Source organism: Drosophila subobscura, chromosome O (assembly GCF_008121235.1).
Source record: "Drosophila subobscura isolate 14011-0131.10 chromosome O, UCBerk_Dsub_1.0, whole genome shotgun sequence".
Lineage (NCBI taxonomy): Eukaryota > Metazoa > Arthropoda > Insecta > Diptera > Drosophilidae > Drosophila > Drosophila subobscura.
Genome location: NC_048533.1, coordinates 13680198 through 13700162, shown reverse-complemented (window position 1 = coordinate 13700162; position 19965 = coordinate 13680198). Strand labels below are relative to the sequence as shown.

The following is a 19965-nucleotide window of genomic DNA, read 5'->3' as shown; positions in this document are numbered from 1 at the left end:
CCATGAAGCTACTTGTGTGCAGAATTTTATTGCAGTAGCACCACTCTCTCCCGAATACTCACGAACCATTCACAGTTTTCTCATAATCAGTTGGTAAACATATTCAAATAGAACAGGCGAATTTTTTATCAATATCATAATATATTTGAATCGAATGATACACAAGAAAAAATGAAAGGTAGACAGACATGCTGCAGAAGGAGTGACTACATATTTATGTATGTAATGTACTCGTATCTCTAAAAATATCATGATTACAAATATGTACATAACGGCTAAGAGTTGATGGGAATACTGCTTCAAGGGCAATTGTTTCATGCGTTTGGGGATCGTGTTACAATATTTAAATCAGATTATTTTTATCAAATATGAGTTCATTAAAGACAGACAGACAGAGTTCATGTTTTCTTGTTTCATTTATTTCACTCGCGAAAGGAGTGAAAACGTCAAGTGTTTAACTATATCATCCGCATTTTCGGTGTGTTTGTGTTTTGTATATTTGTTTAATCTAGTGATGTTTTTGTCTTAGAAACGACGACGACCCCATGGGGCATTGTTTCCGCCGCCATTATTTCCACGCTGATTGCCACCTTGGTTCATATTGTTTGCTCCAAACTCAAAAGCGAAAGAGTCCTATTAGAGTAAAGGAAATATATTTGTTTAATAAGAGAGAGAGTCCCTGAGTGCCATGCACATACCTGATTGTTGGGTCCAGAGTTATTCCCAGTCATGGTTGAATTGTTATTGTTTCCTAATGAGCAACAAGATTCCATTTAAACATTAATTTATTCACTTTTCTTATTTCTTATTTCTTACCTCTAAACACTTCGAAGGGAGAATTGCTATTGCCTCCGAAATTGTCAAACCCAGAGTCATTGACGCCGAAGCCCTCCTGCTGGTCGAGCAGCGAATTCAGCTGCTGTGCCTGTATGAACAATGTGTTCTCCTGCTGGCGACGACGCATTTCCTCCTCCTGGCGCGACATGCGTGTCTGCATCTCGTTCTGATGGCGACGCATAGTCTCCTCGTCACGCTTGCGCATTTCCTCGGCCTGCTTCTCGCGCATTTCCCGTTCCAGCTTCTTGCGTTCATTGTCCACTTCGCGCTTTCTCAGCTCTAAGGGTAATACACACAACACACTATTAGGGCAAAGGTATATCATATAAAATGGCCATGATCTGACACGATCATTGCCACGCCTAACGGAGAAGAAAAAGCTCTTGGACGACAACCAAACATCTTTCAGAGAATCTTTCCCACAAGCCAAACACATATCCCTTGGAACAACAGCTTTTGCTTCAAAGAAACATTTGCCACCACCTCCCCCACTCTCAGTAGAAGAAACGTTTGCTTAGATCTTGAATAACTTAACAATTTCAGCAGCTATCAGCCTGGAGCATCATAATATCCAAAGTTACGTACAAGTTTCATACATCATTGAATGGTTTACTCCACAGAAATGTTCCCATAAGCGAGTGGCTACATTAACACACAAAATAGAGCCCATTCTCGATGCAAAATCATGTGTGGTGTCTTTTGTTTTTGATAGTCACACGTAAACGTCGAAAGGAAGAGGAAGGAGTTATTTCTAGTTTTGAATTTTAACGCAGATTTGCGTTTATTCGATTTAGCAGAATATTATGTCTGCCCCTCGAGTAAGTAAGTAAAAAATAAAAACAACTGTCCATGCCGGTGAAACATCTGAGATATAATCCTTAAAAAATCGTATCATAAGTTAAATGATTTTAAAGATTAAGACTGTTCGCCCTGCTGAATCTATGAGAAACAAAAAATCGAGAATTTTCGTGTGTTTGAATCTGAATTCACAGAAACAAAGAAATTCGGAACTTTATATTTCGAAATCAAAAACAAAAATATTAAAAATATTTCGCATCAGAAGCACACACAAACAAATCAGCTGTAAATGCTCATTCTGCGTTATTGCGTTTCCGTATATCGATAACAGCGGAACAGTGGAATCAACCTCATTCTGCCAAAATGTGAAATGTTTTGGTATCGGAACAGTGATTTAAAATAATGTTGGAAAATTTCATATTCTATGTCCCTGTGGGACACCCACAACCCTGTTGCATGTTGCAACAATCTAACTGCACAGATAAATTAATATATTATAATACGCCCACCCATGGACCAAAGACTTGTTCTAGTCTATATTAAAAGTGAGAGAAACACGGAGAGTACATGACAAAAAGACAGCAAAAAAGGTCTTGCCATGCACAGGGCAACCAGAGAAGTTTGGAACAAATTGTATTTATGGAAAGCTTCGGCCCACCCGAAGTTGGTTTTTTTGTGGCTTTAATCACAAACCAACCCACCCACCAATGTGATAATACTGACCTTGACGCAGGAGCTCAGTCTCTTGCTCATAGCGAGCGTACTCCATCTGAGCATCCAGCTTATCTTCTTCCATTTTGAGCTCACGCTTAAGGGCATCCTGCTTGGTCTTGTAGAGATCGTGCAGCTGCTTCCAGCGGGAGCCGTACTCGTGCTCAAACGAATTGAGATCTGCAAAGCGAGGACCAACGCTGCGCTCCTGATTGAACTCCTGCAGCTTCTTGTTGAGGGCCTTCTCGGGCAGACCATCGTTATCGTCATTCACGTCCAAGGGCTCCACCAGGCAGGGGCGCAGCGAGGCAGTCAAAAAGAAGCATTTCTCATTGCACAAACGCAGACAGGCGCTGGCCGAAGACTTCTTGGCAAACTCAACGATACCCTCGCCCATATGCTTGCCGCGATCATCGACGGTTATGCTGGCCCGTTCGAGGGGACCGAATATCTCGAAACATTTATAAAGCAACTCATTGGAGACGAATGGCGTGAGGTTGCTCACGCGCAGGATGGTTGCATTGGGTGCGAAACGGACGCGTAGCTGACGACCTTTGCGAATGGAGCCGTCCAAGGCGCGCTTGGCCTTCTCGGCATTCACGTGATAATCGACCTTAAGGAAGGTGAAGTTCTTGTCAATGTTGGAGAAGATTTCGCCAATTTCGCCGAATGGCTTGAACATTTCGCGCAGCTCATTGTCGGTGACGTCGGCGGTGAGATTGCCAACATACAGACGATTACGGCCAGAGAACTTGGTCTCCTCGGGCACCTCCACGGGTGGCAGTTCCAGTGTGGGTCCTGCAATGGCCCGCAGGCGTTGGCCAATAAAGAACTCATCCCCAGCGCCGGGGCCGCCACCACCGCGTGGACCGCCACCGCCGCCCATCATGCTCATGTTGGGTCCGCCTTGACCGCCGCCCATACGTTGACCGCCGCCAACTCGATTACCGCGATCACGTTGCTGTTGCTGCTGCCCACGTCCACCTCCGCCGCCGCCTCCCTGGTGATTGCCACCACCTCCCGGATGATTGTTACCACCTCCCAAATGATTGCCGCCACCTCCTTGAAGATTGTTGCCTCCTCCTTGATGAATGTTACCGCCTCCTTGATAATTGTTACCGCCTCCGGGATAATTGTTACCGCCTGCTGGATGAATGTTGGCGCCTCCTTGATGATTACCGCCGCCACCACCACCGCCTCCTTGGTTATTGCCACCGGCTCGAGGACCACCGCGGAAACCACCTTGCCCTTGTCCTTGACCCTGCCCTGGACCTTGGTTTGCATTTGGAGCTGCTGCCTGCTGAATGGCAGCCACAGATTCATTAACTTTCTCAGCGACATTTGCGACGTCCGGCTTCACTGCTTCATTAGTTGTTGGCTTTTGCTATATGTGTATTTTATATAATTTCAAATCAGTATAAGAAGAATGATGAAAAGGCTGTGGAAGATAAGCACGGATATGTCTGGGCCCCCCTATCTGCAGTGCGTCTCGTCCCCCGGGAGAAGAACGATTCAATTAGCATCTAGGGGAACACACAACTTTACGTTCTGGGGGACTGGAACTGGCACTGCAGAGATGGATTGCATCCAGTCAGGAATGTGCGTATGTTTTTTTATAGGGTAGAATATCTAAAATATAAAAATCTCCCGGTCCCACTCCTCCGAATCGGCTCAACCGATTTTTATAAAGTGTTATTTTGATATTTATCTACTAGATTTGAGGAAAGATCTTGTGTGTTGCAATAAATAATTCCAGCTAGGGGCAAGGTGTGCCATTGTGGCCGTCGAATAAATTAAGCAAGAATCATGTCAATTTTTAGAGCAGAAAGAACAAGCGAATAAATGGAACTAAACCGTGCACCGGTTCGTCATTGATTATTGAACATTCCGCTCAACCGAAAGCGGTGATAGGTGGCAAGGACACAGCGCGGCTGTGTAATAGGACAATATTAATAATTATAAAGTTATTAAGAAATTATCGAGGCCACCAATTATTTGCTCCCAAGCATTGTACATTTTCAAATCACAAATTGTATAATTTGGACATTTATACGTAGCATGTTATCGCGAGATCAACCCATGCAGCATATATTTATTTTGGCTGAAGACGGACTGACAAAGTGCTATACAAGTATATCGTTATAAAAAATCGTTATATAATAAAATACAGAATCCCTAACCCTTAACCCCAAACCACATCAAAAAAGAATACGTTTTTTTATCCTTTATAGACGGATATTACACCTTTTGCAGAAATGAGCAAGATTGGCGTCCCTTCATCCACATTAGATATATAGTAGGTTCCAAAACATTATTCTAGCAATATATTTTTTTAAGAAACGTTCGCTTTCATAAAATATTTCCCAGCTAAACATATACATACATGTAAAAGGTAAAAGGGTATACAACATTCGGCAAGTTGAGATCAAATCTTGTTGTTGTTGCTCTTTCCCTTAAGTCTTGGTAAACATTCAATAAAACCCCGCTAGTTGGGCGACAGTGTTGGGTAACAGACTGGCACCTGTCATCAGAATTTGCATTGGTGTTGCCACGTTGGAAAATAAATAAATATGCATTTATAAACAAATTGTTTACATGACTCCGGACACATGGTGCCAGATTAAGTCTCCCATTACAAAGCCGGAATCACCATTCATAATTGATGATCCATACAAAAAAAAAATACAAACAAGATATTCGCTTCGAAATTCCACATCAACCATTAATTGTAAAGTTGACCCTCAAAAAGTGTTCTCCTAAACACAATGACTCTGTAAAATGTGGATATAAGACATTCACATTCACTTTTAGATGGCCAGCCAATAGGCCTTTCCCAACCAAAAATAATTAAATATAATTTATGCATGTACATATGTATGTATGTACATTTCTAGGCATTCAAAAAGTGCTTAAGGCAACTTTTGTTTGAATAAGAGCAATGAACTTTACATTGTTAAAACCCAATTTGTCAATAAAGATGCTAATTAATGCTCAAAATGCTAACAATACATGCGCAAGTTGCACAGGTACATACATACATGTATGTATTTGTATGTATGCATTTTTATGACGTATTTCTTGAAAGGGTTCAGCTAAATTTTCTTCATCTTGTAGCTCCCGTTGCATTTTTTCTTTTCTTTTAGATACATAAACCCATTTATGTGTGGTGTACATACATACAAGAGTTTGGAGAGAGATCTTCTGATCAGTTTTTCACTTACATTTGCATTTGCGTTATTGGGACCCTGGACATTTTGTCTATTTTGGTTTCCTCCACGGCGATTTCGATTGCCGCCGAATCCACCCTTGTTTCCGAAATTCTTATTCTGATTCTGTCCAGCGCCGCCGCCACCACCGACTGGACCGCCGCCATTCTGGTTGTTTGCGCCACCGAATCGTGCCTTCTTTTCGGCTGGACTGCCATCGGGGCCATTATTTGGCTTGGGCGCAGTGTGCTTCCCAATTACTTTATTGGGCGTATTGATAACCCGCGGTTGTCGTTGCGGCAACGGTGTAGCCCTTTGGGGACTATCCAAAATTATGGTTTCCATTTTTTAATTATTTTCACTACGAGAAAAAACACAATCTAAAAATTGCACAATATATTTTTTCTGTTTTAGACACAGTATGACCGTGAGTCTATTAATCACATATACCGCCTGACCCTCTGGCATATACCAAAAGATACCTTCTATTTTCTAAAAATACCGCAAATATACGAGGCAAATCAGATTCCTCAAAATAAATATATTGGATTTAATATTGCTAACTAGCTGGGAGTTTCAGCACAGAACATTTAATTTAATGCGATGGATTTTAATGGCTACTTTAAAACTAGTCTTGTCTTAATTCTTTGATATCTTTGATCCTTTTGCAGCACTCAATCAGTAACGATAACCGATAACATTCGATTTCCAAGGCCGAACAAAAGGAGTCTTTGTTTATTTTAATGCGATTTTAAGCAGAAAACTATTCCAAAATGACAACATTGCAAACAGAAACAGCATCTGGATCTGCTGCATCTGCATTTTCCAGCTCGGACACAGCTGCACTGGAGCGCGAGACAGAGTTGCAGGTCGAGGAGCAAGTCACATTCGAACAAATCTGGAATGAAACGCACAGAAAAGTGAGCAGCGGATGGATACGACAGAATGGCTTCAAAAGGGTATGTACAGAAAGTGTCACCAGAAGAACCAATATAACATTAATTTGTAGATCTGCCTGCAATTTCCGGATGACTATTTGCCGCACAGCAATGCCATCAGCGTCAGCCTGAAGGAACTGCTGGCTCCCGAGGACGTCAAGGTGTTCATTATGGCGGACACCACATACGGCAGCTGTTGCGTGGACGAGATAGCAGCCGCCCACGTGGAGGCAGACAGTGTTATCCACTTTGGCAACGCCTGCCAGAGCAAGGCCAGCCGCTTGCCCGTGCTCTACATGTACCCGGAGCTGCCGCTGGATGTGCCAAGGATGATGGAGACGCTGACCGCCTCGCTACAGGCCGAGTGCAAGGATCGTGCAGTGTGTGTTTATCTGGACATTGGCTATCACCATTTGCGCGAGCAGCTGGGCGAGGAGAGCAGTCTCTACAAACAGCTCACGGAGGCACTGCAGCCAAAGGAACTCGTTCTGGAGGTGTACCCGCTGGCCGAGGAGGATGCGGATGCCTCCAAGCAGCATCCAAAGTCGGCCAGCGAGCGCATCTGCCTATTCGTCGGCTGCGATAACCAACGCTTTGCGAATCTCTCTCTGACCGCGCCGGCGCTCCAGTGGCACATCTTCGACGGAGCCAGCGGCACGCTCAGCGCAAAGAATCCCCTGACAGCGCAGTACATACGCAGGCGCTACTTCTACATTGAGAAGTGCAAGGATGCGCAGACCCTGGGCCTGATTGTGGCCACACTGACGGCTGAGGGGTATCTCGATGTGGTCGCACGCCTCCAGGCCATGGCCAAGGGTCGAGGCATCAAGACGCAACTGATCTCCGTGGGTCGCATCAATCCGGCAAAGCTGGCCAACTTCCTGGAGATCGATTGCTTCGTGCTGATCGGCTGCCCCTTCAACAACATGTACAACTCCAAGGAGTACTACAAGCCGATTGTCTCCGTCTTTGAGGCCGAAATGGCGCTGAATCCCGCCTGGCACATGAAGTACCCCGAGGCGTATGTGACGGACTTCAAGGAGCTGCTGCCCGCGGGACGCAGCTTCCTGGCCTACGATGAGCAGGCGGTGCCCGAGCATGATGTGAGCCTGGTTAGCGGTCGCATGCGGGGCGCAGCCAACGCGTCGCTCGAGACAGCGGGCGATCCGGCCTCGTTGGCTGTGGCGACACAAGCCAAAATGGCGCTGATGACCACCAACACGGGGCTGACGTTCGAGGATCGCACCTGGCAGGGCCTGGACCCGGCACTGGGACAGACGGAGCCAGCCGAGCTGCAGCCCGGCCTTAGTGGCATTCCAATCAAATATTCGCATCAATAAATGAAGCTTCAAGTGGATCGTAATTGTAGATATCTTTCGGTTTACTTTACTGTTTCTTTTAGCATGAAATTGTTCTTGGATTAAGCTACGCGGTTGCTTAGACCCTCAACCAGTACATGGAGGAGCGAATTCTGTTGTAGTCGGGCAGATTCTCGACGGGTCCGACAGCGGCAACGGCCGGGCATCTGTCGTAGATATACTTCATGGCGACATCGCGCACATTCGACACGCTCACGTTGTCGATGCGCTGCTCCAGCTCGTGCAGTGGTATGCGACGATTGTAGCACAGAATCTGACGGCCAATGTCCTCGCAAATGGGCGTGGTGCCATCCAGCTGCAGCAGCATGTTGGTCTTGAGCAGGTTCTTGGCACGCTCCACCTCAGCCTCGGTGACCATGGTGCACAGGCGCATCCACTCTGTCTGAATGTTGAAGATCATGTCCTGCCGATGGGAAAGTCAGCGTTAGATCTGGGGGGTTGTGGCACGTATCTGTGGCTTGGGCTTACCTCACACTGCAGAGGATCGCACACGAAGTAAATGCCCCAGAGACCGGTGTCCTTGTAGCACGTGTTGAACGACTGGAAGCTGTGGCACAGATCTGTGAATGGAAGCGTTAGCTCTGGCCTCTACTTTCACTCTGCTCTACTCACTGTCCTCGGCGCTGGCACGAGCCAAGTTGGAGGCATTGTTGGCACCACCGCCCTGAGAGCGATCCCAGGCACCCACCAAGGTGTTGGCCACCATCAGCGGGATGTTATCCTGATCGGTCCAGCCGCAACCCTCGACGGCGACAGCCACATGGGCCAGGGGCAGAGAATCGTCGCGCACGCGCACCTCCGAGCCGGTGAAGCGGCAGGGAGTGATCTCTGGTGGCAGTGTGCTAGCCTCTAGGCGGCCCAGGTTCGAGCCGGCCAGCTTGACCAAATCGTCGTGCTTGACGCCACCGGCAGCGGCCAGGACAATGCGCGAGGCCTTGTAGTGGGTCTGGATGTAGTCGGTCAAATCGGATTTGCCAATGGATCTGCGCAAAAGACAAAAATGAGATGGAGTTCGATGGCCCCGAGGGGTCTCGGGGTTTCTGTTTTACGCACTGAATATTCTTGGTGGGTCCAAGGATGGTCTGGCCGAGGGGTGTGCCTTGGTAGGCGGTGGCATGCAGGTGATCGAAGACCACCTCCTGGAGGTTGCTCTCAACCTCCTGCATCTCGCGCAGGATGACCGAACGCTCGCGCGCAATCTCAGCCTCGCCCAGCTTGGAGTTCTGGATAATGTCGGCCAGAATCTCAACGGCCTTGGGCACATCCTTCGACAAGCACTTGGCATAGAAGACGGTCTGCTCCCGAGACGTGTAGGCATTCAGATGAGCGCCCAAATTCTCAACCTCCAGCTCCAGATCGGTCTGCGAGCGCTTGGCGGTGCCCTATAAAAAACCACAAGAAAGGGTTCAGCTATGGGAAATAGTTTTTGTGTGGACAACTCTCACCTTGAAGGCCATGTGCTCCAGGAAGTGGGCAACACCGTTATTCCGCTCGTTCTCGGAACGGGAGCCAGCATCGATCCAGAGGCCGACGGTGGCGGTGGAGGCGCCAGAATCTTCGCTAGCAACGCGCAGACCATTGTCCAGCTTGGTCACCTGCGTGGCGGGTATGTTCAGCAGTGTCTTCTGCAAAGTAGCCGCCGACTTGTAGCGCTGTGGGCGCACAAAAAAGATTAGTTAATAACCATAACCTCAAAGTCTGTGCAACAACACAGACATTTTCCACGGAAAAGTTAGGAATGTCTGCGCATTTAAGAGGGAACTGTGACTGGACACTGGGCAGGCACACCAGCTGGCCTGGCTAGCCACACATAACACAAAAAGAAGTGCAATTGCAGTCGTTGGGCATTCAAATTACGTAATTTGTGTCCTGCTCGGCGTAATCGAAGGGGCAGTGCGACTTACCTTGATGAGGTCAACGCCTCGCAGGTATGAGCGCATATTCTGCGTTACTCCAAGAACACGCAATGCCATCGTTTGTTATTATCGTTTAATTCTTATTAACTTAAAATTACTTAAACGTTTGCCTTCGGCGCAGATGAAAATTCACACACACACACTAGCTCACACTCATGCACAGGGTGGCGTAAGTTGGCTGCGCTCGAACAGCTGACAGGGCTGGAACAATACAATGCGCGGTGCTCAACACTGTTTTCCGAAAAAATTATAATTTTTGTTTTGTTGTCGGTTTTGTTGTCTTGCTCGAAAACATATAATTTAGATTAAAAACGAAAAAGTAATACCTTCGCCCACAGCCTACTAAGTGTACGATGGCTGGCAACTTTTGGCAGAGCTCACACTCACAGCAGTGGATACTGGACAAGCAGGACTTGCTGCGCGAGCGTCAGCACGATTTGCTCTCCCTGAACGAGGACGAGTACCAGAAGGTGTTCATATTCTTCGCCAACGTAATACAGGTGCTGGGCGAGCAGCTGAAGCTGCGCCAGCAGGTAATAGCCACTGCCACGGTGTACTTTAAGCGTTTCTATGCGCGCAATTCGCTGAAGAACATCGATCCGCTGCTGCTGGCGCCCACCTGCATACTGCTGGCCTCCAAGGTGGAGGAGTTTGGCGTCATATCCAACTCCCGCCTGATATCCATCTGCCAGTCGGCCATCAAGACCAAGTTCAGCTATGCGTACACGCAGGAGTTCCCCTACCGCACCAATCACATACTCGAGTGCGAGTTTTATCTGCTGGAGAATCTCGATTGCTGCCTGATTGTGTACCAGCCATATCGGCCGCTGCTACAGCTCGTGCAGGACATGGGCCAGGAGGATCAGCTGCTCACGCTCAGCTGGCGCATTGTCAACGATTCGCTGCGCACCGATGTGTGTTTGCTTTATCCGCCGTATCAGGTAGAAGCTGCACCTAAGGCTCTTCCCTGCCTGCAACTCTCATCCGCTGATTTCTCTGCTTTCAGATTGCCATTGCCTGCCTGCAGATTGCTTGTGTCATACTCCAAAAGGACTCCACGAAGCAGTGGTTCGCCGAGCTCAATGTGGACCTCGACAAGGTGCAGGAGATTGTGCGCGCGATTGTCAATCTGTACGAAATGTGGAAGGACTGGAAGGAGAAGGACGAAATACAAATGCTGCTGTCCAAAATACCAAAGCCCAAGCCACCGCCACAGCGCTGATTAGTATTAGGTTTTCCCTTTTTGTCAAATTTTCTTATATTTATAAATAATTCTAGAGCGAAATTTGTCAGAGATACTTGGACTGCCCGCGGGAGAACTTGCTGTTGAGGATCTTGGCCTTGTCCACAATCTGTTTGGTTTGATTGGAGTCAATCTTGTTGAGCTTCAGGTCCACATCGCGGCTAAACGGACGTCGCTCCGCCTTTAGGCCAGCAGCCGCCAGTTCCTTCTCCTGCAAATAGTCGCAAAATATTAATTTAATTTATAAATTATTCGCCCCTTTGCTGCTCACCTTCTCCTTTTGCTCCTTGCGCAGCTTCTTTTGGTGTATGGCGACGAGTGACTCGTCCCGCTTGTGTTTCTTTTTGTGCTTCTTGGCCATGCGCTCCTGTTCGTCGTCCCGCTGCTGCACGTATCGCTCCTGTGCCATTTGCTCCAGCTCCTGGGAGCTGCAGGGCTTCGGCCCAGCCATGGCCGCCGCTGCCACACTCTGCGGCGTCTTTGTCCACTCGGAACGATCGCTGAAATCGGGCCGCTCCTTGCCCTGGTGGAACGTTCGCTTGAGGTTGTTCAGCGCTGCCAGGCCACCCTTCAGGCCCACATCGGGCAGCTCCAGCATCCACTCCTCGCGCCCGTCCTTGTCATTTGTGGCGGGGCCTAGGCCACCGCCCTGCAGCACAGACAGCTTGAGGGCCAGCGCACGCTCCTCGAGCTCCACTTGTGTGGCATTTGGCAGTGGGCCAAAGGTGCCGCTCATGTCATCATCAGCATCATCCTCCTCCCCGGCACTCTCTTCTGCTGCTTGGAGCAAAGCGCTGGGAAGAACGGGGCCTATCATCTGTGGCGGTTCTGTCTGCACCTCCTGGCGCAGATGCGGCGGCAGTGGGGCACCAAAGGCACCCTCTGGCTCTGCAGCAGGCGGCAGACTTGCTGAGATTATTGGCTTTAACGCGGGCAGCGCCTGTGGCAGCTCCTCCTCCCGCCTGCTGCGCTTCTTCTCCTTGTGGCGACGCTTCTTCTCCTTTTTGTGCTTTTTTGACTTTTTGCTGGACTTTTTGTGCTTTCGCTTGCGCTCCTCGCTGGCACTGCTGCTGTCGCTGCTGCACTCATCGCTGGACATGGCTGACGCTGCTGGCAAGAGAAAATAAAATCAAAATTATAAAACGAAAAGCAGGAAAAAAACACTCGCTGGGGAGCTTGTTCTTTGCGCGGTTTCTGTATTGATTGTGACAACAACTTTTGTGCTTAAAATTAAACAACATAACGTGGAAGCGACGGGTCAAAGCAACTTAGTCGGTAAATGGCAGCGTCGGGAGCAATATGGAAAGGGAGGGAGAGAGAGTCTAAACGGCAAACGTCTTTTGTGCCTTGCGGTAGCTGTAGATCAGCGACTTGAAGACGCCCGCACTGGCAATGTTCTTCACCGACTGCGTCACGCTGCTGCGCCACACAATATCGTTGACGGAGGCCTGCAGCACTTTGGGCAGCAGCGGGGACAGCGACAGATGCTCCACCACCTCGGGAAAGTCGCCGCGGCTGGCGGCATTGCTTTGCAGTCGTCGCCGCAGCTCCTTGGGCATGCGACGCAAGTGCTGGGACGTGGCCAGGCGCGACTTGTCCTGCTCGAAGAGAATCGCCGGCTTGCGGGTGCCCGGCTCTTGGCCGTGCATATTGACGGCCAGGTACGGCTCCAGTCGGCTCATGGAGGGCTGGTAGAGGGCGAAGAACTCCGATATCTGTGGCGTCACTATGTTGTGCACCTTCTGCTTATTCTCGCCGAAAATCATGCGGAAGTCGCCCTTGTAGCTCAGCCCGGCAATGGCCAGGAACAGATCGTAGGCGGTGAACCTCTCGGGCAGCAGCAGCAGCGCCACCAGCAGGGCTGACAGTAGGTTCTGGTCAAGCGCGGACTTCAGCAGGGGATTGTCGTCGGGATTGACGAGATCTGTGACCGGCTTCTGCAGCCGCCCGGCCAGATACAGATGCCGCCAGTGCTTCAGATCCTCGATGAGGCTCTCCTGCGACACCACGCCGTACTTGATGGTCAGGCCTAGGTCTTGCAGCGGCACCAGCGTGTTGAAGTACACACCCGCACCCACACGCTCCTGGTACTGGGCCACGAACCGCGGACCGAGGTGCCGCAACGCCGAATAGTGGCTGGGATGGCGGTGAATGTTCTCCGCATGGAAGCCCAGTGAGTCGCGCACACAGAACACCAGATCGATGACGCTATTCGGGGCCGGCTTGGCGCCGATCTCGCCGTAGCCGACCTGCTGCTTGACGCCCGATCCGTAGGCAAACATGTAGCTGACGCTGCCCAGGGGGAAGCGCGTCACCGTGCGCCTGTACAGGTCCATCATGGTGGAGCGGAGGGTGCGCAGCTGGTTAGAGAGGGACTAGTAAATGCTTTATAATTACGTTTTAGGTTCTTGCTTGGGCTGGGCGGTGAAGTTTGTGCTGCTTTTCCCGAAAAAATCTCGCTGGCCGCCGGCACTGGAACAGTTTCTGTTTTTTCCGCCCGCCTGCGACAGCTGTTGTGCAGTGCTGCGTAGCGTCTGCGCGAGTGCCAGGGCTGAAACAACAGAAGGCAGGCACATTTTAGTCGAATGTTTTATACGTTCATTAACATATTATTAGTCCAAATTGTTCACTATAAATTTCAAAACTGAACCGAATTCACTCTCGATCTCGTGCTGGTCTATTGTGCTGTGAGAGTAGTGCTTAATGCTTTTCCTTAAATTTTGCCGCTCTTAGTGTTGACAAACTCTAAATTATACATGTTTTTGTTTCTTTTGGATGAAATAAGAAGAAGAAAAACGCACATTTTTTGTACCACAGAACAGAACATTCACAACAATAGCGGCAACATGCAACGATCGTCGAAAAGAAAGCAGGAGGAACAGCCAGAGGAGGACAAGACGGAGCAGCCGCCACAAAAAGAAACGACGCCAGCATCCGGCAACAGCACCATTGGCGATATAACGGATTTCACAACGGTGCGACAGAGCACGGCCTCCTGTGTCCACATTCTAACGGGTGTTCTTTGCTGTCTTTTCAGCAAGCCTTCAAAAATGTGGTGGCCGCCACACGTGCCTGCAATGCCTTTCCTCAAGGCACCGCACGCTCCCTGTATCTCAGCTATCCAGGGTATTCGCGTGTCATAGACGATCTCTCCCAGCGGCTGGTGGGACTCATTGGCAACGTGGTGCAGGTCGAAGAAGTCAAGGGCGACATTAAAAAGTAAGCAAACTGCAAACGGGACTTCCTCCTCTTAATCGGTTTCTTTTTCCAAACAGATGCCAGATGGAGGAGCAGTTCGAGCTGGTGCAGGAGTGCAACGACATACTCTTCGAGCGCATAACAACGAATCTGGACATCAAAGCAGGACAGCGGCGGAATCCGCACATGGTGCTGGAGACCCAGGTGGATGTACTGAGCTCCTCCCCGACGAAAGCGGCGGCGGCCAACACGGAGACGCCCAAGGCGGGCAGCTGGAACCGTTGGCCACCAACGCCGCAACGTAACATGCTCTCCGCGCGCCTGTTCACGGCCAAGAACATAAAACGGCCGCAAATGAATTTCAAGGAGCCTGTGGACAACAGTGACCAAAATCCGTTTACGCCACGGCTCAGGGAGAAGCCAAACTCGCTGAAGCCGCTGGCAATGCTGCCCGAGTACGACGAGGCGGGCAATGTGCACGCCTATCTGCATCCGTACGAGTTTGAGCTGATGAAGTTCGAGCCGTCGGCGGGGCAGCTACAGCGACAGACGCCTGTGCTGCCTGCGCCGCCCGCGAGCACCGAGCTGATGCTCGTCGACAGTGTGGAGAAGCTGAACCAGGCACTGGAGGAGCTGCGTCAGGCGCCACACATAGCCATCGATGTGGAGCATCACTCGTATCGCACGTTCATGGGCATCACCTGCCTGGTGCAGATGTCCACGCGCACCAAGGACTACATCTTTGACAGTCTGGCGCTGCGCGAGGAGATGCACGTCCTGAATCTGGTGCTGACGGATCCCAAGAAGCTGAAGATTCTGCACGGCGCAGATCAGGACATTGAGTGGCTGCAGCGCGACCTGTCGCTGTACATTGTCAACATGTTCGACACCCATCGGGCGGCCAAGGCGCTGAACATGGCCCGACTGTCCCTGGCCTTTCTGCTCAAGCACTACGTGGACCTGGAAGTGGATAAGAGCCTGCAGCTGGCCGACTGGCGCATGCGGCCGCTGCCCCAGCAGCTCATCGACTACGCCCGCCAGGACACGCACTATCTGATCTACGTGTACGAGCGTATGACCAACGATCTGCTGCAGAGCGAGCAGGGCCAGCCGCAGGCGCTGCGCAGCGTCTTCCAGCTGAGCACGGAGGTGTGCAAGAAGCGCTACAACAAGCCGCACATCGGCCCGGAGTCGCACCTCGATCTGGTGCGGAAAACGAAGCGCTCCTTCGACAATCGACAGCTGCACGCGCTGCGCGGCATTTTCGAGTGGCGCGATACGACGGCGCGGCAGGAGGACGAGAGCTACGGCTACGTGCTGCCCAATCACATGATGCTGCAGATAGCCGAGAGCCTGCCCAGGGAGATGCAGGGCATACTCGCCTGCTGCAATCCCATACCGCCGCTGGTGCGCCAGCAGCTGCACACGCTCCATCAGATCGTGCTGAAGGCACGGGAACAGCCGCTGGTTAAAGTGAGTTACCCCAAGGCGGATGCGCCCATTCATCTAATCGCCGTAGCCGCCCGCTCCACGCCACTGTATTCAATCGCAATTAATTGTACTTAATGTTGAAAACAAAAGATTACGCAAACTCTCAGCTCATCTCATTTAAGCTTAAGCCAACGCCAGGGCAACGACGAATATTGTATCTCCTTTGCATTTGCTCTTTCAGCCCATTCTGGAGGCACGCAGCCAGCCGCAGGGTCTGCCACCCAGCAGCAAGGATTACAGCAGCAAACTCTACTGCCCGCACGACTTTACACACTTGGAGGAGACGCGCGACGATCTGCCCACGCTGCTGAAGCGCAACGCGGCGGGCAGGCTGCAGCTGCCAGCGGTGGAGGAGCAACCCAAAGAGGACGTTCCCCTGGCAGGGCCTGCCATGGCACTGTTTGCCAAGCCCGCGGCGCACACACCCGAGGAGGAGATGCGCCTGGTGCACTTGCGCAAGGAGAGTCAGGTGCTGCGCATGCCCTACAAGCGCTACCTGGCCATCCTGCCGCTCATGCAGCAGCTGAAGGCCGACCAGCAGGCACGCGACCGCACTGAGCTAGCCAAGCGCCGCCTATGCCCAGCGGCACCCACGCCAGAGGACATCAAATTAGAGTCAGCCACAGGTAAGGTCGAGCCAGAGGATCCCGTCTACAGTCTGCCGCTCAAGGAACAACTGAAGCGCAAACACAAGCCCGATCCTGACCAGCATCCCAGCAGCAGCAAGCGTTTGAGAGAAGGCAACAGCAAACCCAAGGCGGAAGCAGTTCCAGCAGTGAAGAACGAGACAATCACCTGCATTAGGGACGACGACGACGATGCTGTCGTTGAAGTTCCCATAGAGAAACAACCCGCAGCGCAGGCAGCTGAAGCTCCAAGCAAGCGTCAGCAGAAGCGTCAGCAGTTCCAGCGCTTCAGGGGTGGCAAGGCACGCGGCAATCATCCACAGAGTTCCAGTCAGCCGGTGCAGCAGCAGCCCAAGCCGCAGGGCAATAACTTTGACTACAAAAACGTGGACTTTAGGCAGTTCAAGGGCGGCGCACAACGTGCACGTGGCACAGAGATTAAGCACACAATACGTGGAAGGGTAAGCGCCATTTGTCGTGCTTTTCCTTACCTAATTATTGACCTTTTTTTCTGCTTTTAGAATCGTCCCAATAATCGGAATAACAAGCAGTTCAACAAGCTATTTACATTTAGCAATGTAAGGAAGGAAGGCAAGAAATAGAACTGTGCTTAAAAACATTTACAATGGATGTTTAACCTACGTGCAGATGGTTCTGCAAGTTCACAAATAATCAATTAGACAAGAGTTTATTTTGTGTCCCATTTTGCAAATTTACTAAAATATTTCCTATAAAATATAGCAACCATAATTATGCATTAAACTAGAGCTACTGATTATGTACGATATTCTAAGGTCGGGTTAAAAAAAGTATCAATTAGCTACACGGCAGGGACATTTTTTAGGTTGTTCTATATATTATTCTAGCTACTTTGTTCTACTTTTAATTGAACGTTGATATGTCATGAGTGCACCCAAGCCGAAGCCTGTTAGGTGCGGCTGCCAGGCATGCTCCTTCCTGAGCTGAAGCAGCGCATCCACACTTGCGTGTGGCTGGTTGCTGTGTGGCACATTTTGGTCTAGTCTTAGTCTTGCTTTCCAGCTGCTGTTAGAGCGTTTTGAACATTTTGTCACCCTCCAGGTCCATGCAGTATTCCACCACGGCATAGACCACAAGCAAGCGGCGTTCCACGCCACGTTTATGCTTGTCCGTGATGAGCGGATACAGCGCATCCTGCTTGGACAGGCGATCGACTAATTCGGTTAGCACGCCGCCGGAGAATACCTGCAGGCGATCCCACGTTGATTTGCGCAGACTAAGAGGCAAAGAAAAGTTAGTTTAAATCAATATTGAAGGACTTTACTTACAGGCAACATTGGTAGAGCGGTGCTAGGATGTCCAGATGATCCTTGTTGGGATTGCCAAAGGCCTTGCCATTGTCTATGAGCACCACACGATCCTCACGCGTCTCGTAGTGATGCCGATCACCGTTCTGTATGAGATAATCAAAGATCGCCACATCGATGAGGTCCAGCAGGCGTATCGTTTCCATTTTGTTCTTTAGCGATCTGAGGAGAGGAACTTTGAGACACTGCCGTGATGGGAATTGGGGCCTTCACCTACTTGCAATATGTCATGTCATCCTCCCAGGGCGCTCGCCTGTCGTCCTTGTAGGTGCGCTGCCAGGGTGAGCGTCGCTTGGCCAGTGTGCCGGGCACTATGTAGATCAGCACACCCTCGATATTGTGCCTGTCGTCGCCGCAGACTGTCTCCTCCTCGTTGCAGTAGTGGCACTTGCCGTACAGGCAATACTTATCCTTGCCATCCTCATCCGCCTCGATGCTGATGGTGCTCTGCAGCTCCTGGTCGCCCTGCGCATAGATTTCCGTCTTCAGATTGACCACGCGACCCACCACAATCGGTGTCCAGCGCAGGTCGAGCACAGCGCCCAGATAGAAGGCGTACACTTCGGCCGTGTGCCGATCCTTGCCGCTGTAGACTTGGCCCTCGATGATCTCGTCGCGGGGATACCACTGCGGCTTGAAGATGACTTTCTGCTGCTGCGACAGGCGCATCAGGAGCTTCAGCTGAGTGCCGCGTGCCAGATTGTTCACCCGCGTGATGGGCTCCTTGCGCAGCGTCTCCAGCAGGCTGCCCATCGAGGAGTCGTACAGCGGATAGATCTCATTCTCCTGCGGCCACTGCAAAGGAGGAGAGAGAGAGTGAGTTCTGATGGTTCGAATGTGGAAACTAGCGGCTGCAGCCATGACTCACCCAATTGGCAATGTCCCAGAGCACACTGGCATTCTCATACGGGGCCATTTTGTAGTTCTTGAGGAGTTTGTTGCGGAACATGAAGAAGCGCGGATTGCGATTGAGGTAGGCCGGATGCAGGTGACGCATCTTGTGCCGTATCATGTTCTCCAGCGCGCGTACGCTGGCCAGATGACCCTCCTCGATGTTCAGGTAGTACATGAAGTAGAAGTTGGCACCCAGCACCAGGCCCAGCAGGCTGGCCACAATCCCCAATATGATGATGGTGCGTTTGTTCATCCTGCTGCAACTTGTGGCCGCTGTTGTGCCTATTTAGCTGCTGCTGCGGGATGGTCTGGGCAATCGCTGGTACTTTATTTTTAATATCACGTATACGTAACGCGGCGGCACTAGCAAATTGCTCAATTTTAGCAAATATTTTGTTGGTGCTGGGCTGCCGCTGCTGTTGCTGTTGCATGCTGCTGTTGCTGCTGTTGTTCCTTCTGCGGCTGCATTTGGCTTTTTGGCAGACATCGACAACAACTGTTCGCATCAGTCCATTGTTGTTCCCATCCGCACTAATTGCGGCCATGCGCCGCTTGCTTCTCTTTCTGTTTTGCTGTCGAGTATCTAAATTATATTTATTTTGCCACTTTAATGGGAAGAGTCTGGATACTCTGGGAACTCTACTACTTACTGGCTGCCTGACACTCCGCTGCCAACAAGTCAATCAGTCAATCAGTGGCGGGGTTGTAGCGCCTCTTGTTTAAATACGTGTACGTGGCCTGACCCTCTTCCGACTCTTGGCAGCCGCTGCAGACAGCGGCCAATAAATCTTCGCAGCGTACACAGTTCTGTGCATTAAATTAATTGGACGACGCGCCGATCATCGTCAGCACGCATTCGGCACCTGGGAGCTTCTGTGGCGGATGCTGACAAGAACAAAGCATTTTACTACCCATCCGTTGGGTGTGGTGTTGCTGCCCCGTCGAATTGTTTGGCAAATTGTGGGTTTAAAAATAGTTTTGTTTATGTGAGCGAAAATGGGAAAAACGTGCGTCCGATGCCGGCAACTCAAAACAAAACACAGCTGACGCGCATGGGTCTGGCAGCACTGTGCCATAGGGTTGTCCACTCGAATCCGCTGATCTGGCAGCACAACGATGCGAGCATTGTTCCGTTACAAGAATTTAACGCGAGTGAATTTGCAGAAAACGCAAAAATGTTTTGGCAGCGCTAAAGAGTCTGTTAGGTGTGAAAAAGTTAATCAAACGCCTCATGAAATAACAAACAATGCCCGGAATAAAGGTCAGACAATGAATTCACTTAGGAGTACGCAAGGTAAGTGTTCCGCTGTTGTTGTTGTGGTGGGCGGCGCACATTCTGGTAAGTGCCCTGCCAGACACCAATACACCCACACAGGCGAGCA

At 50.3% G+C, this 19965-nt stretch overlaps 8 protein-coding genes across 12 annotated transcripts; 3 read left to right on the top strand and 5 right to left on the bottom strand.

The window, feature by feature from the left end:
- Window positions 1-400: 400 nt before the first annotated feature.
- Window positions 401-5961, bottom strand: LOC117899283 (protein no-on-transient A). 3 transcript variants are annotated; one of them, XM_034809189.1, is made up of 5 exons: window positions 5568-5961; window positions 2359-3730; window positions 817-1116; window positions 699-751; window positions 401-633 (listed from the first exon to the last, which is right to left on the bottom strand). In XM_034809189.1, the coding sequence occupies exons 1-5, from the start codon at window positions 5895-5897 to the stop codon at window positions 526-528; spliced, it is 2163 nt and encodes a 720-aa protein (XP_034665080.1). In that variant the 5' UTR covers window positions 5898-5961; the 3' UTR covers window positions 401-525. The 3 variants fall into 3 exon arrangements, with proteins under 3 accessions (XP_034665080.1, XP_034665082.1, XP_034665083.1); XM_034809191.1 differs by having other exon boundaries at window positions 5574-5961; XM_034809192.1 differs by having other exon boundaries at window positions 2359-3543; window positions 5702-5960.
- Window positions 5962-6253: 292 nt separating this feature from the next.
- LOC117899184 (2-(3-amino-3-carboxypropyl)histidine synthase subunit 2) lies at window positions 6254-7853 on the top strand. Its single transcript, XM_034809045.1, has 2 exons — window positions 6254-6511; window positions 6562-7853. The coding sequence occupies exons 1-2, from the start codon at window positions 6326-6328 to the stop codon at window positions 7828-7830; spliced, it is 1455 nt and encodes a 484-aa protein (XP_034664936.1). The 5' UTR covers window positions 6254-6325; the 3' UTR covers window positions 7831-7853.
- LOC117899185 (mitochondrial-processing peptidase subunit beta) lies at window positions 7850-9959 on the bottom strand. Its single transcript, XM_034809046.1, has 6 exons — window positions 9774-9959; window positions 9315-9521; window positions 8923-9251; window positions 8482-8852; window positions 8338-8429; window positions 7850-8272 (listed from the first exon to the last, which is right to left on the bottom strand). Exons 1-6 carry the CDS (start codon window positions 9840-9842, stop codon window positions 7928-7930), a joined length of 1413 nt encoding a protein of 470 aa, XP_034664937.1. The 5' UTR covers window positions 9843-9959; the 3' UTR covers window positions 7850-7927.
- A 104-nt stretch (window positions 9960-10063) lies between these two features.
- Window positions 10064-11034, top strand: LOC117899190 (cyclin-C). Its single transcript, XM_034809052.1, has 2 exons — window positions 10064-10726; window positions 10792-11034. The coding sequence occupies exons 1-2, from the start codon at window positions 10139-10141 to the stop codon at window positions 11005-11007; spliced, it is 804 nt and encodes a 267-aa protein (XP_034664943.1). The 5' UTR covers window positions 10064-10138; the 3' UTR covers window positions 11008-11034.
- Window positions 11019-13553, bottom strand: LOC117899188 (GPALPP motifs-containing protein 1). Of its 2 annotated transcripts, none has more exons than XM_034809050.1 (3): window positions 13426-13553; window positions 11300-12138; window positions 11019-11239 (listed from the first exon to the last, which is right to left on the bottom strand). In XM_034809050.1, exons 2-3 carry the CDS (start codon window positions 12125-12127, stop codon window positions 11075-11077), a joined length of 993 nt encoding a protein of 330 aa, XP_034664941.1. In that variant the 5' UTR covers window positions 12128-12138; window positions 13426-13553; the 3' UTR covers window positions 11019-11074. The 2 variants fall into 2 exon arrangements, with proteins under 2 accessions (XP_034664941.1, XP_034664942.1); XM_034809051.1 differs by having other exon boundaries at window positions 11300-12135; window positions 13426-13548.
- Window positions 12208-13432, bottom strand: LOC117899187 (phosphatidate cytidylyltransferase, mitochondrial). The gene has a single exon (XM_034809049.1). It carries the CDS (start codon window positions 13365-13367, stop codon window positions 12351-12353), a length of 1017 nt encoding a protein of 338 aa, XP_034664940.1. The 5' UTR covers window positions 13368-13432; the 3' UTR covers window positions 12208-12350.
- Window positions 13554-13625: 72 nt separating the features above from the next.
- On the top strand, window positions 13626-16976 carry LOC117899183 (exosome component 10). The gene is made up of 5 exons (XM_034809044.1): window positions 13626-14003; window positions 14066-14247; window positions 14304-15699; window positions 15899-16804; window positions 16865-16976. The coding sequence occupies exons 1-5, from the start codon at window positions 13785-13787 to the stop codon at window positions 16943-16945; spliced, it is 2784 nt and encodes a 927-aa protein (XP_034664935.1). The 5' UTR covers window positions 13626-13784; the 3' UTR covers window positions 16946-16976.
- Window positions 16977-17059: 83 nt separating this feature from the next.
- LOC117899186 (glycosaminoglycan xylosylkinase homolog) lies at window positions 17060-19611 on the bottom strand. Of its 2 annotated transcripts, none has more exons than XM_034809047.1 (5): window positions 19234-19611; window positions 18558-19166; window positions 17907-18484; window positions 17651-17851; window positions 17060-17598 (listed from the first exon to the last, which is right to left on the bottom strand). In XM_034809047.1, exons 2-5 carry the CDS (start codon window positions 18834-18836, stop codon window positions 17391-17393), a joined length of 1266 nt encoding a protein of 421 aa, XP_034664938.1. In that variant the 5' UTR covers window positions 18837-19166; window positions 19234-19611; the 3' UTR covers window positions 17060-17390. The 2 variants fall into 2 exon arrangements, with proteins under 2 accessions (XP_034664938.1, XP_034664939.1); XM_034809048.1 differs by having other exon boundaries at window positions 18558-19155.
- Between the last annotated feature and the right edge of the window lie 354 nt (window positions 19612-19965).

Excerpts from the sequence above, each read along its gene's own strand:
- LOC117899283 (XM_034809189.1), bottom strand. The coding sequence starts at position 5,897 with ATGGAAACCATAATTTTGGATAGTCCCCAAAGGGCTACACCGTTGCCG. Across the intron at positions 3,731-5,567 it reads CCAATAACGCAAATGCAAAT|CAAAAGCCAACAACTAATGA; the intron begins GTAAGTGAAAAA and ends ATACACATATAG. Across the intron at positions 1,117-2,358 it reads GACTGAGCTCCTGCGTCAAG|AGCTGAGAAAGCGCGAAGTG; the intron begins GTCAGTATTATC and ends TATTACCCTTAG.
- LOC117899184 (XM_034809045.1), top strand. The coding sequence starts at position 6,326 with ATGACAACATTGCAAACAGAAACAGCATCTGGATCTGCTGCATCTGCA. Across the intron at positions 6,512-6,561 it reads GACAGAATGGCTTCAAAAGG|ATCTGCCTGCAATTTCCGGA; the intron begins GTATGTACAGAA and ends ATTAATTTGTAG.
- LOC117899185 (XM_034809046.1), bottom strand. The coding sequence starts at position 9,842 with ATGGCATTGCGTGTTCTTGGAGTAACGCAGAATATGCGCTCATACCTG. Across the intron at positions 8,853-8,922 it reads GGACCCACCAAGAATATTCA|ATCCATTGGCAAATCCGATT; the intron begins GTGCGTAAAACA and ends TCTTTTGCGCAG. Across the intron at positions 8,430-8,481 it reads TCGTGCCAGCGCCGAGGACA|ATCTGTGCCACAGCTTCCAG; the intron begins GTGAGTAGAGCA and ends TTCCATTCACAG.
- LOC117899190 (XM_034809052.1), top strand. The coding sequence starts at position 10,139 with ATGGCTGGCAACTTTTGGCAGAGCTCACACTCACAGCAGTGGATACTG. Across the intron at positions 10,727-10,791 it reads TGCTTTATCCGCCGTATCAG|ATTGCCATTGCCTGCCTGCA; the intron begins GTAGAAGCTGCA and ends CTCTGCTTTCAG.
- LOC117899188 (XM_034809050.1), bottom strand. The coding sequence starts at position 12,127 with ATGTCCAGCGATGAGTGCAGCAGCGACAGCAGCAGTGCCAGCGAGGAG. Across the intron at positions 11,240-11,299 it reads GCAAGGAGCAAAAGGAGAAG|GAGAAGGAACTGGCGGCTGC; the intron begins GTGAGCAGCAAA and ends GACTATTTGCAG.
- LOC117899187 (XM_034809049.1), bottom strand. The coding sequence starts at position 13,367 with ATGATGGACCTGTACAGGCGCACGGTGACGCGCTTCCCCCTGGGCAGC.
- LOC117899183 (XM_034809044.1), top strand. The coding sequence starts at position 13,785 with ATGTTTTTGTTTCTTTTGGATGAAATAAGAAGAAGAAAAACGCACATT. Across the intron at positions 14,248-14,303 it reads GTCAAGGGCGACATTAAAAA|ATGCCAGATGGAGGAGCAGT; the intron begins GTAAGCAAACTG and ends TTTTCCAAACAG. Across the intron at positions 15,700-15,898 it reads GGGAACAGCCGCTGGTTAAA|CCCATTCTGGAGGCACGCAG; the intron begins GTGAGTTACCCC and ends TTGCTCTTTCAG.
- LOC117899186 (XM_034809047.1), bottom strand. The coding sequence starts at position 18,836 with ATGAACAAACGCACCATCATCATATTGGGGATTGTGGCCAGCCTGCTG. Across the intron at positions 18,485-18,557 it reads TCTGGGACATTGCCAATTGG|TGGCCGCAGGAGAATGAGAT; the intron begins GTGAGTCATGGC and ends CCTCCTTTGCAG. Across the intron at positions 17,852-17,906 it reads GATGACATGACATATTGCAA|ATCGCTAAAGAACAAAATGG; the intron begins GTAGGTGAAGGC and ends TCCTCTCCTCAG.